Consider the following 17,282-nt stretch of genomic DNA (forward strand, 5'->3'; position numbering starts at 1 on the left):
TATTAAATTAATTACTATACTCTGTACGGAATGCCAAATACAACACAATATTAGCAGCACTGGCTTAAGCTTTTAATTATTTTGTGAGAACTGAGTTTCAGTCTTTCGAAATATATATTTTAATAAATGTAATTTTCTTAAGGTTCTCTACATATTTAGCATCATAAAATCTGAGTTGAGCAATATTTCTAGATAATGTTGCACCTACTTATATTATATAATAAAATATATGGGTGTCAAATTTTCGCTTAATGAAAACCTTTAATATACTAATGACGTAAATGTAAACAATAAAAATATATTAAAATTATACTTCTTTATATGTTAAAATAATGGTATGAATAAAGCTCTCAACAATGGCGATGACGTAAAAGTGTACACTTAATTGTTTTCAGTAACAATGGAGTTTTGTGTACTGCTTGTCAAACAGTGGTGTTATCAAATTTTCAGAAATGCGATCAATAAATTTAAAGCAGATTTTGATTAGTGTTTTAATTCGTTAAACACGGAATATAGTAATGAAGCTTTATACACACAGTTTCTAGGTTGGGAATTTATCAAATTCATTACTAAATAACAGCTACTTTTTTTCGATATTGAGAAAATATTTAATTCTTATTAAAATAATAACAGTTTCAATATACATCAATATAATTTTATCATCAACATAATAAACATATATTAATTAACATGCTAACAAGTGTATTAGTGTACTTCAAAGTAGATGGATTAAAATTTTATACAGTAATCAAACTTCAGTCAATTATCCCAGTGTTTATATTAAAACTAATGTGAGCAAAAAATAAACTATTGATATGGTCAAAATACGAGATCTAGAATTTAACATTCAATATTATGAAAATATATTTTGAACATTAATTTCAATTGTAAAGAAGCTATATATGCCAAATTAACTCAATAAATTATTTGTATAGTTTATTTACTATATATGTAGAAATAAAAGGCATATAACCATCTATATGACTAGTCTTTTAAGATCAGATAAATTTTACATTAATAAAAAATAAAATTATACATTAATTGAAATATAAACACATCCCAAGAAGTTATATTAAACTCAGACAAACAAAAACAACCAGTCAATTGGTCATGTAATCAGTCATTACTTATGGAGTTTGGTCATTTTCATGAAACCACTAGTTTGTTTTAACAGTAAATTTAAACTAAAAGAAATTAACTTTTTAATAAATTTAATACATATGAATGTTTAATAATTCTAGATGTCAGATGTTTTAATATATCAAAAGTTACTTTTTTACACTGTATTCATGTAAAAAAAATAGAATAAAAATATTCAGCAATGAAACACTATATAAAATTGTATTGAACGATCTTTGATGATTAAATTTTCGCATGCATAGAGTAAAATTAATAATAATATACATGCATATAACATAAAACTTAAGTTTGATGTATAACCGAAATCAGATAACAATTTATTAAAACATCAATAAGTGTTATAATTTCCCATATTTTACAGTTACCATTTTCCAAACTAAAATTAAAAATATATAATCCACAATTGAACATTTAATTGGCAATCTACGAATCTATGTGCTTTTTTATATTCACTAAATTATTTTAAATTATACCTTTTAACATAGTAAGTACACAGATTGGTTAAAAGCTTTGTACTGTTTAAATTTGTATAATCATCTTGAACACATTTGTTTTGTAAAAAGTATCAAAATTTAATGCGAAAGGTTGTTTCGTTGTTCGCGAAGATATGTTGTGAAAGGCCTGGAAGCAATCTAACGAAAGTGCGTTTCACAACTTGAATAAATCTCAACACTCGTCAAAACTGAGCTGACAAGTTGAACAACTCGAGTACTTCATATGTTAAAAACACAAAACTTCAGTGAGTAGCTAGCTCGAGACAATTAAACAGAACAAAAGTTACGTCCAACATATTTAAAAATGAATACATACGAGATTCAAAAGTTTTAGATTAAAAAATGAAGTATTATTGGCAAAAATAAAATTATTACATGTTCAGTTTCATATGTATTATTTTCAGTCGTTCGCCACTAAATAAACTTTACAATAATATTCTTGAAGAAGAAATTTTATGGATATAAACGTCAAATTCTTGTCTTATAATTAATACATAATACAGAAAAAATAAAGAAAAGTGTCAACCTAGACCCGTCTAAAATTAATAAAAATTATCACATCTATGGTTCGTATTGACAAATGACTGAAAATATTTCACCACCCAGTCGTTTTGCTAGCCACGGATTCTTGACGACGGCCATTTTCAAGCACTCGCAATTAAACTTCGCCAAAAGGTTTGTATGCAACGTTCTGCCCATTCCTTCGATAATTACCAAGTCTACATCTTTTTCTCGGATGGCTTTGCAAAGACCTGCAAAACAACATAATTATAAAAACTTTCTCTTTGGTTTATAACTTGAATAAAACACGTTTCTTTTACTAATAAATTTCTTAATATTAGCAATACATTCATTCGGTAATAATATAATTGATGGAGCTTAAATAATTAGACTTTACAAAACAATTATGAATTCAGCAGCATCGCTTATTGCTGTAATATTATTATTGATTATGATTGAAAACATATTTTAAAAATCAATAACTATATATTTGTTAAGCAAGTGTTAAGAAACAACGAACAAAATCAGCGTATTTTAAAAATAAGAAGTTGAGAGGATGCAGCTGACTTTATCTTGTAAATTTTTATTTTTTAGAAAATTACTTTCTTTATATTTTTTTTTATATAAATACATATTTATGTATATTTTGATTTTTTATATACTTTATACAAACTAATGTGTTCAAGTTGATATATTTAAAGCAGAACAAAAAGGTTTAATATTAATCTTTATAGTAATAAGCATTAATGATTCAATGAAAGTGAATGAAAAAAACAGCACATAGATTTGTAGAATTTAGATAATCTAAGAATGTATTAGAAGATGTATAAGAATGTGTGAAAAACGGAACATAGATTTGTAGTATCTAGGTAGATTAAAGAAATGTTTAACGACATACAACTTTCGGCGAGAACTCAGCGAATCGTTTCCAAAAACTCCTAAAAGATAGGTACAGGGATACAAAAACCTCCACAACGCTTAAGGACGGGTTCGGCACATTTGTGGTATTTTCGAATTTCAAAGATGGAATTATGTATTATGAATCATTATTTCTGTTGTTCAATTTTATTATTATATTATAAAAAAATGTGTTTTTTCAAGTAAACGTTCTGAAAAAAATTGTTGAATATTTATTGCTTACCTTAAAAAAAAGAGAAGAAAATAATATTGCTTTTTGAACAACTTTTGAAATATATTTCAGACATGAAATGGTTAAGAGGATATTTGGTTATTCGGGATTCCAAAATATAGATTCCGATTCAAGAATGCTGCGAACTAGTGTCATAGAGGACGGATCGTCAAAAGGAAACGTGCTCCTCATAACAAAGCATCTCAGAAGATTTTTCGTGGTGACCGGATTATTACGCACACGAAAATTCTAAGCATAGACGACTCTTTGGTTGTTAAATATATTTTATTTTTAATTATTTTTCTCTATTTTTAACCACTTAAACGCCAGCGATTCATTGGTGAGTCATTTATTATTTTTTTTAATTATTAAAGATTATTGTACTAGCTTTATTTATCAGTAAACCAAGTATTTTATATTTATTTTTAGAAAGAGATACTGTCGTATGAAGAGAAATAACAGGTGACTCACTAAAAATTCGCAGGCTTTTAAAGGGTTAAGTAAAAACTTGTGTTATTATAGGAAATGTAAGTATCATACCAATGTAAATTACTAATATAATTGTAAAATATTAAATGCACGCATCACAATAAAAAATTAGAACTTTCTTGTTGTGATGCGTGCTAGTACTTGTTTTTATGTTTATAATATACAGGTAGTTCTCGAGTTACGACCACCTCGACTTACGACCATTCGGAGTTACAACAGAAAAAAAAAATGTAAAAAAAAAATTTTTTTTATGTCATACATAATTTCAAGACTGGTTTGATAACTGTTTCATTCCAGAAGTAAAGAAGAACTGCGATGAAAACGACATAGCCTTTAAAATTTTATTGATTCTTGACAATGCTCCAGGCCATCCTCCACACTTAGGGGAATCACATCCAAATATAAAAGTGGCTTATTTACCTCCAAACACCACCAGCATTCTATAGCCGATGGATCAAGGGGGTATTGCTAACTTCAAAACCCATTATTTAAGAATCACTTTTGCCCAAGCAATTGCAGGAACAGACAAACATCAGACATTGAGAGAATTTTGGAAAAATTACAACATCTTTCATGCAATAAACAATATCTCAAAAGGACGGTCCAAAGTAACGACGAATTGTATGAACGGCATATGGAACAAATTCTTAAAAAGATATAATGATAATATGTATTTTAATAAAGAAGGGGAAATAGATGAGATAGCAAATATTATTGTAAAATGTGCTCAACAACTTAATCTGGAAGTTGATAATGAAGATGTAATTCATCTTTTGGAAAATGATGTTGAGGAACTCACAAACCAAGATTTGATTGAGATTGAGGAACAACGAGTTGCATAAAAAAATGTAATGGAGCTAAAAGAATTAGATGAACTCGAAGAACCACCAAAAAAATTTGTGTTAAAAGACATGGCTGCAGCTTTTAGCCAAATCAATGATGCTATTAAAAAATTTGAAAATATGGGCAAAGACATCGATAGATCTTCGAGGGTACACGGCCTTATTCAGCAAGCACTTGCGTGTTATTGTGAAATTTATAGAGAAAAGAAACAACAAACTGTACAAACAAACCTGGACGTTTTTTTAAGTAAAACAAGCACTATCACTGCACTTGCTGAAAAATCTCAAGAATTAACAATGGATATCAGTAGCACAGATGATAAAAATACTCTAGATCAATTCTTATAAGTAAATTATTTATGTAGATATTTGCTAAAAAGTATTTAATTAACAACTTGCAGTCAGCAATAAAAGTGGTTTTTGTATTTCGCATGTATGCATTGTTTTTAATTATTTTTTGTATGATTTTCGACTTACGACCAAGGTGGTGGAACGGAACCCCGTCGTAACTCGAGAACTGACTACACACTCAATACAAAACTTGAAGATGAGAACCAAAAGTTCCAAAGTGAATGGAAAGATTTGTACTTTTTCATTCATATAAAAGACAACGCTGTATGTTTGATTTGTCGTGATTCTATATTTTATTTTAAAATCATACAACTTTAAAAGACAATATGAACAAAAACATAGCGAAATTGATTAACTTACTATTGGCGGATGGCAATCATTAAAGATCAATCTGACAACTCAACAAAACATATTTCACAAGCAAACTGCACAATCAAACGGTATTGTCAGTGCTAGACTTTGAGTATCTCACATTATTGCTTAGAAAATGAAGCCCTTTACAGACGATGACTACATCAAAGTGTTTAATTACGCAGTTGAAGAAATCTGTCCAGAAAAAGTGAATCTTTTTACTCAAATTAGTCTCTCACGTCAATCTGTAGTAAGAAGAATAACCGACATTTCGACAGAAATTTGTTCATCGCTCAACCCAATTACAAAAAGCTTCATATATTTTTCACTAGCTTTGGATGAAACATCAGATATTAATGCTATTAATGCTCAGCTTGTTATTTTTATTAGAGGTGTCGACAGTCAAATGAATGTCACAGAAGAACTACTCGATCTTGTGAGTTTGAAAGATATAACCACAGGGAGAGATATTAAAGACGCTGTCATAAATTGCGCGCAAATTCGTCAGGTAGATTTGAAAAATCTCATAGACATCGCAACAGATGGTTAGAAAAAAAGTTGGTGCTGTTAATTTTATTCCTGAATACATAAAAGCTTCAGGAAAAAGTTCAAATGATTATGAAATGTTCGTTTGCTATTGCTTTCTGCGCATCGATAAGTATTGAATACGAATTTGCAGATATTTAAAAAAAAACTCAAATAGCACGCAATTTCGTAAGAAATTTTCGGTTGGTATAAATTTTGCCATCATGAGTCGGTGGTTTTTAGTTTTATTTTTTTTGTTGAAATGGATGCCTCGAATGTTGATGAACCGAAAAATAAATAATCATCCAAACAGACCAATACAAAAAATATATTGACATATTTTTAAATATACATATGTATATATATTGATCATTTATGAACAGAATTTTTACTTTTAATGTAAGTTTTTCTCGACAGAATGTTCCCACCGAGATTGTAGAAATGTTCTGATGGTAAATGAGATGGGGAAATGACATTTTCTGACACTAAACAGAGGCCCATCACCTTAAAGAATCTGAATCACTCTGTAGCCTGCAATTTTAAATCATCAGCATACAAAAAAAATAAAAATTTTTAACTGCCGTATTTATGTTATTAATAAATAACGAGAAAAGCAGAGGGCCTAGGTTGGACCCTTGAGGAACTCTCGAAGAGGTAAAATATTCTTTAGACAATCGGCTGTCAGATGCCACAAACTGTCTACGATCGCTCAAATAAATAATGTAATAAATAAATCATCAATGTATACAAAACAATTCAATAAATATGAATATATTTTTAAAATTTTATTATTTCACATTTTTAAAGTTTAATTTGAGAATAACCTCCAATATTCATGATTGCTATCAATTACATGTATTATGTCATAGAGATCTAGATATTTGTTTTAACACTAGTTGTCATTCAATGATCTGATACATTTGTGTACTAAACAAATTAAAATAAGTGATCCCTTAACAATTTCACTGCGGTTGATATTTTTGCGTATTATTTCGAAATTTGTTAATATGTGTTATTTTAAAAAATATTATGGTTCAATAAATTCAAGTGATTTACAGCCTTAAATTATAGTAAATAACCATATTATTAAGTTTCAAGGTTTATGGCACCTTTAGGTACCCAATGAGTACTCCTTCCACGGTCGCATCAGGCTCAAGAGTTTCGACCCATTAGCGATCGGATATTACCTAGCCTGGTTTTCACGTCTGCATACTGCGCATACAGGCTCTAAGCTAGGCCTCCTTCCTAGGTCGTCATGAAAAACGACCTGGACGGGTAGACCGTCGCGATTTAGCTACTGATGGTCTCTGGCATCACTATCCTTTTTGGAGACGGAACCCAATGAGTACTGGCGATTTTTTTAATGACACGATTGGAAGCCATCCGCAGTGAAAAGGTTAATACATATGGTATCATAGACACATGTTGTATCATCGGCCATTTTAGTGTTAAAATAATTTTTATTTATAAAAATTGTATTAAATATGGGTGAATGTTATCGACTATTTTTTTTATTAGATAATAAAATAAATTACCTATATCCAATGTTTTCAGATCTAAACACGGACTCTTCTGTCCGCTCTCCATAACCACCAATTTATTAGATTCCCTAGCGTTCCTTATAACATCGCATATTTCACCAGCCTTTGTTAATATATCCCTCAGTTCTTTGTGAGTGACGTCGTTTAGAGCAGGTTCTGAATTAGCGCACATTATGACGCTCGTGTTTCTTAACAGTAATTGTCTCACAAAGGGCAACACGCCCAAAATGACGTCCACGCCACTATTGTCGACAAATATTGTCGCACAAATATGCGGCGGACCCTGAAATTAATCATTAATATACAAATTGTGAATCTTAATGTGTTAATATGTAAAAAAAATCACCTTCAATCTTTTGAGCCACTCATCTAATCCGTCAACGAGCCAAGGTCGTTTCTGAATTTTTTCAAGTGCTTCTTTTAAACCAAATTGCGTATCTGCTTCTAAAATATCAGATATGGCCCTTGCCCCCCAATCGAACATGTTACCTAAAAAATATGCAGTTAATAGATACAATATAATTTATTTATGTGATGCTTTAAAAATTGATAATATAAAATAATTCGCAATAAATCAGTATTATTTTACACACTGTAGACGTCATGGGTAATATTTAATATTTACACCAATAATAAAAATATTTTGTTATAGTCTCTATATTTTTTTCTAAATTCAATGCCCTTCTTTTTGACGTTTTAATTCATAATAATTGTAGTATAAGTGTCAAACCATTTTTGTTGACCAATGAAGGTAGATATGTAATGGCAATAAATAAAATATTTATATTTAATTTAATTAATTATAACATATAAGTATGGATATAATAGGAGAAAAAATTGTAAAGTATTCATTCATCTATGAGAATATTTTAATTCAATTAATAACCTGCTAATAAACCTTTGCACAACTCTTTCCATTTTTCATCGTAATCTTTTATATTGTCGATTTCGTCTAAGCGTTCTTTGAACTTTTTGATCGATATATTATTTTCTAGCGACTTCTGCTTCAGCCACAGATCCACGAATCCCTGAGATCGTAAACAGTTCTCTTTCAAATCCAGCAGCAATCTCACCGACAATCGGCCATAACAACTGTAATCAAACACATAAATCAGTTCGAGCCTAAGAGCATTTTGTCAATATATAAAAAAAAACACAGATAAGATAAAGTAAAAGCAAACATTACAACAGTCAGACATACGTTATCAATTATTCTGTTGTTCTTGAGAGATTAACGGATGCACGATAACGATAACGATAACGTACGAATATAATATATTGTATTGTAAAGTAATTGAATTATTTCGTATTGAGGTTGAACGTAAACGAGTTAATCTTACAGTGGATCCTTGCGTATTTTTCCTATGGCTTCAATGTAGCACGTTTTGAATTTCTCGGCTCTGTCTTCGGCCGTTGCGTCTTCAATGTTGTTTTGTAACGCGTATGAAACATTTCTGTTAATCAAGTTTTCGAAGCAGTTCAGCCAAAACTCTCTCGCTTCATCGTCGATTATAAGGTCTATAGTATCCGGATTGTATTCCGAAGGATTCAACAGCAATGGACAAACTTGTGATTCATTCATAATTGCGCATCCTATCTATCCTAATGCAGAGAAAATACAATATAAGTACAAACAGAAATAAATGTTGACAGGACTAATAAAAATAGGAATTTAATGTAGGATACATATTTGAATTAAACGTGTAATCGTATTAACTTTCTGACATATCATCGAGTAAATATTATTGTTGTTGAATTTATAACTCGTCTTAGTTCTTATAATTAAATTATCTACTTTAACTTAAATTATGAATTTTGGCATATGTAAATTTATAAGTTTCAAAGGTCGAGGTTAGAGTTTGACTTTCAATGTTAATGTATGTGCGAAAATATTAGCAAACTTATGTTTCTAACCTTAAACTGTTTGAGAGTTAACGTTGGTCCGAGGCTATCTTGTTCGGAATTGAATGGTGCCCCCGACCCCCCGCTCCGCTGCTGTTTGTTCTGTCAAACATAACACTATTTTTTTCGACCATAAACAAAAATTATATTGTAATAAAATTAAATATGAATAAAAAATATAGTTTAAATGATTGTGATATATACATTATAAAGTATTATATTTTAATTTGAAAAATAGTTTGCATTTAAAAATAGTTTATTTTATATGTTATTTAATTAATAGAGAAACTTTTTTTATATGGGTTTGAATTATAATATATTTTATCAGCCTAAGGTTTAAATCCTATATATTTTGCCTAAATTATTATTTTGTTAGTTAAATATAATATTAGTAACCATAGACATTGCACATTGTTTGCCTAATTAACTACCTTGACTTCGCCTTTAATATTTTTAATGTTTTGGTAAATATTCCAAATCCGTCTGATTATTATGAAACCGCAATGCAAGATTATTTATTATTTCATTAACCTTTAGAGATTTACATATATTATAGTCTATTTTTAACTATCATACTTCATTAGAATAATATTATTATAAAATGTAAAAGTGACACCTTGTTGAGTTTGCCCTTAATTTAGAAGCCGAATATATTTTTTTATAGCAAATATTATACATAAAAAATGCTACTCACTCACAGATGGCAGTAGTGCAAATTTTAATATAATTTTCAGCGAATAAATGATTAAACAATTTAGTTGTTTATGTGTATCTTTATAACTCTTGTAAAAGTCGCATTGCTCGTTAAACGTTTATTTAATTATAAATATTTCTACATAATAACTCGTTTCACATTAATTAAACCTACTCTTGAAATATAATACATATTGTAAAATAGAACAAGAACGGAAACACCGACCTATTTATTATTTGTACCATTATCAGTAAAAATCTACCTTGAACTATATGTTTATGTAATTATTATTTGTATATGTTACAAAAAAAGTGTGAATTTCGATAATGCATACATTACCTAGTCAATGTATGCACTGTCAAATCACTTTATGAACAATGTTACTATTCATTGTAGGATTTCAAATTAAATAATTTATTTATTTAATATATATTTTAAAGCATTTATGTAAAGTAAATCTTGTTGTCAATTTATATAAACCTCCTTTAAACTAAATTTGTTGCAAATAGTTATTCATGGGGTGTCCCCTGTTCTGACTAACGCTATTTTTTATTGTGTCTACGATTACTCGCTCGCGTTTAAGTTGATTGTTAAAAACGCTCGTCAGTCAAATCTTGTTCATTGACGTTGTAACTAGCTCACGTCGGAGAGTTCACGCACTCACTAGCGAGTTAAAGCATACATTATCTAGCGGAAGTATACTCATAGTTAGTGCATACATTGTCTAGGCATTGTATACTTCATCGAAATTTAACGCTTTAACTGTAACATATACATTTTACATGTAGGTATATTATTAAACGCAACTTTTTAATTATATATATATATATACAATTAGATATAGATCATCTCAATTCGTAATAATTATCGTATTTTTGTTTATGTAAAAAGTCTGCTGAACAATTTTTACAACCTTGTTTAGTTAAATCGTGCGTTTATCTTAATCTTTGTACGAGAGAGCTTAAAAGCTTCGTGGGAAATGGCTCGTTTCGTTCGAATGAAATATGTTTTAACGTTTTAATGAATATTCATCACTTTGAAATATGTATGTATAACAACAACGAACCGAGGAGGGCATAGTGATGACACATTTTGGTCGGTGGCTATATTCTGATGAGTCAGATCCACCGAAACGTTTCCTAACTACAAATTAGAAACACCGAAAATATGATTCATGATTCGGGAGACGTCTTAGTGTTACGAATTGGCTTCTGTAATTTAATTTGCATACAAGTAATCATTTATATGTAGATAAATAAAAATATTGAGGTTGTAACAAGAAACAAAATTTTATATTAATCTGAAATAAACAAATAATATGATTAATTTTATATTGCTTGATCATTAACTATATTATAATATCAGATCTGGATCATCTATACTTTAAATGGTTACTTTTCTAAAGTCTGTACCTAAAAATGCTTCTGGAGGATATCTGACATGATTGAATCAGATACAGAAATATAAATAATTAAAATACTCGGATTATTTCTGTTAAAACTGACAAAATACATTTCGGATAGTAGATCTTTATTTATTTTTCACTAATATGCAATTAAAAACACATAAATATTTTTTAGCTGTAAGAATAAGTGTCTCCAGGTGAGCGAAGGAGCTAATTTATTATTTATATAACAAAAGCTTGCACGAAAAAGATCAATTAAGCCGTATTGTTAAACTAAAATTCTCTAATGCCTTCCTATTTAATGAAGTATTGGTCATTCATACACCATTGCGGCTGTTTCCTTTCGTTCTACAGATAATCCCCAAAAATACTATATCTATGCCTAAAACAATGCCTTTTATTTCGAAGCGCGTCTGATACTATGCTTTATTGTATAAAAAGTAATAAACGGTTTGAAAGTTCAAATTATACTGTTGGGTTCATCAACTGAAACACTCCCAATTTACAGTTGGAAGGATAACGCACATTATAATCATTCAAATATGCCAGTTCTACTCGCGATAAAAACGTTTTAACCATTGAAAAAAAAATGTTTTTTTTTTTCATTTATTATGAAACACAGTGGGAGATCACTTAACGGTTTCCAATTTATCTTTCGGCAAAAAGCAAATTAATTTTAAGAAATTCGCCACTCTTCTATAATTCGTCATCCCACCAAAAACGGACGGACCACAAAATTCACCATGTAGGGGCCATGAATATAAATACTGCAACCTTGGCAACTAGAAATTACTTCCACTCAGATATTTAGTATGAGACACTTAATACGAGGCACTACTGGGATCTACACTTGAACATCTATATTAGAGTTTTAGGCAGTTGAACTTCAAGAACCTCCAGCTTGGACCGCAACCGAGAGGATGTCAACTTAACTTCAGACTAGCAAAGATCGCAGAAACCGCCGCTTCTCTCTTCTCATCCACTGGCTCAGCTCAACGTCTGGAATCTAGAGCGACCCACTTTGGAGACTCCCAACAGTGATATAATTTTAACTAAGGAGAGTTGTTGTATGAATAACTACATTGATGTCTACTAAATAAAAAAATTAACAAATTTTTTTTCCACTAAGAAAATGTAGTTACCAAGCACAGAAGACCATGTTTGAAAGGGTTATTGTTTCAAAACCTAAACTCGCGTTAAAGACTGTGACCAAAAACGATCAGTCATTAACAATGAAGATAAATAATATAATAGCGTAAAGGATTTGCGGGACCGCACAGAACACGAGTTCACAGTAACTATTCCCTGTCGCTAAGAAAATCTCTGAGGCGAAACGGTCACGGATTTTATAAATCAACACATCCGTGACATTTCTGAAAAATGCAATACGATCTTGAACGAGCGAACGTCGCTTTCTAAAGGCGTAGACGTATTTCGCCGTTCTACGAAGCGAATGCAGCGATTGGCTGAAAGAGTGCTGCACATATGCAATTGGCATGCAAGCTAAAGTATATAAGCCGGACTCCGATGAGGAGAGGCAGACGGTCAGAGAGACAGATAGTCGGAGAGTGAGAGTCACCTGCAGCCACCCGAAGAGACCAGTGGACGCGCCCTCACTAACAGATGCAGAGAGACGACCTGGAACTACTGAATGACCTTCACTACAAGAAGAAATACCTCCTGACGTTCGCTTCAGGCAGCCACAAGAACCATGAGGATCATCCACGGGCATCATGATCAAAAAAATTAATAAAATTTTTTTTTGCCTCTTCAATGTAAAAATATTTTTTCAGGATTGTATTCGAAAAATTCACGAATCATTTCTCTTTCGTTAATGGTAGTCTGATTGATATGCTCCTAAATTCCATCTCTCAAAATGTCAACTAAGCATCAATATTTTTAGTCAAGTAAATATTGTTAAGCTAGCTGCGTTCAGGAAAGCAGGCCATGACCACCAGTCTTCCTGGGAGACTTGGGTCTAAAATAAACTGTGCACCCAGTTGGCAGGTGACACACGGGAATTCCCGTTCGTACCAGACAGACAGTTGTTCGCCATCGAAATTGTTCCTGAGGGAACGACCTCGCCGAGTATGACTCAGTATACTACTTGTGGAACATCTGGTCTACATCTATAAATATACATAAACATTAACGTAAGTAATATATTACACACACCAAGAGTTTCAGTATAGTTTTCGACTCTCACCATAATTTAGTTTCATTTTATCTGATATAAACATACATACAAAAACTGTAAATAAAATCATTAATTAATGAAATATAATTGTCAATAAACATATAAGATGATAAACACATTTGTAAGATGTTACTTTATGATATATTTATAATTATAGTAATTATTATTATATTATAATAAAATAGGTCAATATAAACAAAATGATTCACACAATCTTTAGACATTTAATAAAAGTGATGTTAATGAACACAAATATTGTATAATAAATCATAATGTGATTTTTAGATAAATTATCTCAAAACAAGTTTGTGTTAAGTTTATTTTGTATTACTACGCTATTCTTAAAAGCGAAACGTAAATAGCAAAAGTTATTGTAAAACGGGGTCAAATTCATGTCTATGACACAAATAAAATTTTATGAGCATTATGAATTATTATTATGAATCTACAGTATAAATGTAGTGTGGATGGTAATTTTGCTAAAATAAAATATAATGAAAAATTCGCTACACATCAATTTATAATGAACATAATATAAATATTTATTAAAATTAAGTCAATATATAAAAATATTTTTAGATACAGTATTATTGCAATCCCTAATTGTGTTTCATCACTTTATGGAAACGCGACAATTATGGATGATCCTGACATATTTAAAATAAAATTGAATTTATTCTTTTAATACAATTCTACACAATTTGACTGATATACATAAAATTTCGCACAGTTAGTCATACTTGCTTAAACATAGTTGGTACTCTTCTTAACATTTTCTACTGATATAAATATGTATTAAATTGAGTGTAACTCAGTCAAAAATTTACTCAGTTACACTCTAAGATCCCGAGGAAAGCAATGTAACCCAAAATAATATTTAATAATAATATCATTTATTTTTCCATGAGCAATGAATATATGTATAACTTTCCTACTATGATTAGGCTCCTGAATTTTTCTATTTTACAAAATTCAGCTTATGAATACCATTGAAATTTTGTCTAAAATAAATATATATTTTATAAAGCCATTTGAATTTGTAGATTCGTGGCACAGAATTCGATGAACCCCCTAGATCGTCTGAGGTTATCGTTTTGTTCGTTCCAGCGATTCGCCGCATGCAACCGAGATGACCGTCGAGCTTTGCTCTCTGACTTTATCTGTATCGTGTTTACACGCGACACATGGTGTCATCGCGTCACCCATGTGCGCGTAAGGTTATTACACCGAAAAATTCACCAAGGCAGCGAGAGAAGATGTAAGTACAATTTACAGCATTTGCATTTCGGCGAGAGATCATCGCTCGGCCGAAGGCCAACGCGAATGGATTTCTGTATTCAAAGCGACACTCTGTGGATTTCGTTCTGTCATATTGATATTGACTGTGAAATATTGCCAAGTCCATGCACTGACTAGAAAACATGCTGATTTTGCACAGTTTCGGGAAAAAATATGTAAACAAGAAGCTGTGTAAGTATTTTCAATTATGCGCACTCAAAAAATAACCACCAACGTTGTGAGAAAAGTTGTGGTAATAAAATTGTACATCATTTCAATGTTTCCTAGCCAGTGGCGTAGCTACGGTATGTGCCGCCCAGGGCGATCCTTAAAATTGCCCCCCCCCCCATACATTTTTTGCAGGGTCATAAAATCAACATTTCTTAAAATAATAAATTGGTTATTATTAAGCTCTTGTTGTTCGTGGATTTATATATGTTTTAGTGAATTCAGGGTTAAGAACCACACTAGACGACCCCATCGCGAATATGCCGCCCCCAAGCAAGTGCCGCCCGGGGTGGCCCGCCCTCTCCGCCCCACCATAGTTACGCCACTGTTCCCAGCTAAGTGAATATATTGATATTTTAACAATGATTTACATGATAAAAATATATAGAGATTTTTAGAATAAAAGCTGAGAGATCTAGTTTCTTAAATGAATTTATAAATGCAGTTCCTCAAATTCTTCAATCGATAATGTTGTTACTCTACTAATGCTTTATAGAGTAATATAGTACATGTTTTACCGTATTTACTCTATATGTTTTTTGTACATTAAAACATTTACAGTATTGGTTACTCTACTGGAAGTAACTTTAGAGTTTCTGTATCAATTGGTAACACGTTCGTTTCTCAACCATCCCTAAACGAGCTTTCCGTCTTATCACTGCTATTCAGATTTGAAGTTGCTAGACGCTAGAGTACTGTATCTGTCGTGTAGTTATGTTCTGCATTTAGTACCATATATTTTTTGTTCTTTAAATGTATATTAGAGTCTCAAATCCATCGAAAGTTATACATAATACATCCACATTCGCTCATCAAGAAAAAGCTCAAAAAGCAACCATCAGCAGAAAAATCAATTTTGATTTTATTCTAACCCAAAAGATCAGTATTAGTAAACTATAGAGGGAGGATATTAATCACGCTTTCTTAAGTTCTTGTTTAATCCACTCAAATAATATTAAGGTATCGTTGATTCACATAGGCTAGCTAGCTTACTATTCCAAAATGTTTTTTTCTGAGGGTAAAACGAAACTTGTGCAGCGATGGAACAAGTGTGCGAGCTTTAACCACCTGTACAATTGAATATAATTAAGAGTTCATTCTAACGACAATTTTGAACGAACGAAAAGATAAACGAAAGGTCTTAAAAATCAGGCCACACAGTATTTAACAACAATAAAGGAGAAATCTTGTGACCAAACAATTAGATTAAAAATTGGAAATACGCACCAATTAATAGCACGTCTGGCTCGAAATTTTAATTACTCATAATACCGTCAAAAAACTACTATTTGTTTGGAAAGGACGCGCTCTTGACCAGTGGTGACTATCCAGTGATCCATATTTTATCATGTTTATTAAAATGTTTCATTATATTGTTATTTTTTTTAATTTTCACCTCATTAAATAGCAATCTCATTACAGATCCAGACCAATATTCGTTGTTAACGATGCAATTATTAGGTCAAGATATTCTTTCAGCTGCAAAATAATTTAAGGTTTCAAGATATCTGGTCTGATTATTAATTATTTTTAAAATAATGTGTAATAAGTCAATCAGTGTGCATCAGCAAATCCAAAGCAGAGCAGTTTAAAAAACTTTTATTTAAATTATGCCGCTTTTAACGCATTAAAACTGGCATAATGTATCATTTTTATGCCGGTCAGTGCGAACGGTACGTGACAATAGACGGAATAAATTAAAAGCATCACAGTCATTCGAGACTTTATGCAAGTGTTAATATAATACAACAGATGATGATGAAAGCACGGGTCGTGAAGTTCCCATATCTTACAGTCGTTCAAAATATTTAACGACCGTTTCAAACTTGTTCAGATGACAGGTTGCAACCTGTTTAAACTCCAACGCAATGGTCATAAAACTCTAGTTAGTGAACAAGCTAATATAATTATACTCTTAGCTTATCGTAGAGAAAAAAATGAATAAGCACTACACCTCTCTCGGGTTGCCCATGTGTATAAAATTAGATACACAGCGCACAAATCAACAACTATAATTTGCAACATGCTTTCGAAACAACACATTAACTTACACTTAAGCTCTTCAATTTAAACACACAATGATTCATACAAACTTGAACCAATAGTAGTCACCGAGCATTAACAGACGACATCGAGAAAACAGCCGCTTCCCTCTTCACGTCAAACCTGATCATGTCCAGAATCCAGAGTTTTTAAGATCAATCCGCTCTGCACG

General features: G+C 31.0%; 2 protein-coding genes across 6 annotated transcripts in view; both read right to left on the bottom strand.

Annotated features, from left to right (window-relative positions):
* The window catches only part of LOC148239303 (4'-phosphopantetheine phosphatase-like), a 105,197-nt gene extending 95,804 nt beyond the window's left edge, over positions 1-9,393 (bottom strand). For 2 of the 5 annotated variants that reach the window (XM_088182721.1, XM_088183020.1), the window contains exons 1-5: positions 9,278-9,384; positions 8,704-8,965; positions 8,250-8,455; positions 7,710-7,852; positions 7,358-7,646 (exon numbers count right to left, since the gene is read on the bottom strand). In XM_088182721.1, coding sequence (XP_088038847.1) covers positions 7,358-7,646; positions 7,710-7,852; positions 8,250-8,455; positions 8,704-8,945 — 880 coding nt within the window. In that variant the 5' untranslated portion in view covers positions 8,946-8,965; positions 9,278-9,384. Of the gene's footprint in view, positions 1-2,012; positions 2,387-7,357; positions 7,647-7,709; positions 7,853-8,249; positions 8,456-8,703; positions 8,966-9,277 lie in introns of those variants that run through there. The other 3 variants (XM_088182855.1, XM_088182947.1, XM_088182798.1) reach the window with 3 other exon arrangements.
* The window catches only part of LOC148239304 (uncharacterized), a 278,456-nt gene that overhangs the window by 69,601 nt on the left and 191,573 nt on the right, over positions 1-17,282 (bottom strand). The gene's annotated exons all lie outside the window — the stretch shown is intronic.

The sequence above is a fragment of the Plectrocnemia conspersa genome, unplaced genomic scaffold, assembly GCF_051122295.1.
Source record: "Plectrocnemia conspersa isolate PC_06_02 unplaced genomic scaffold, ASM5112229v1 ptg000001l, whole genome shotgun sequence".
NCBI lineage: Eukaryota > Metazoa > Arthropoda > Insecta > Trichoptera > Polycentropodidae > Plectrocnemia > Plectrocnemia conspersa.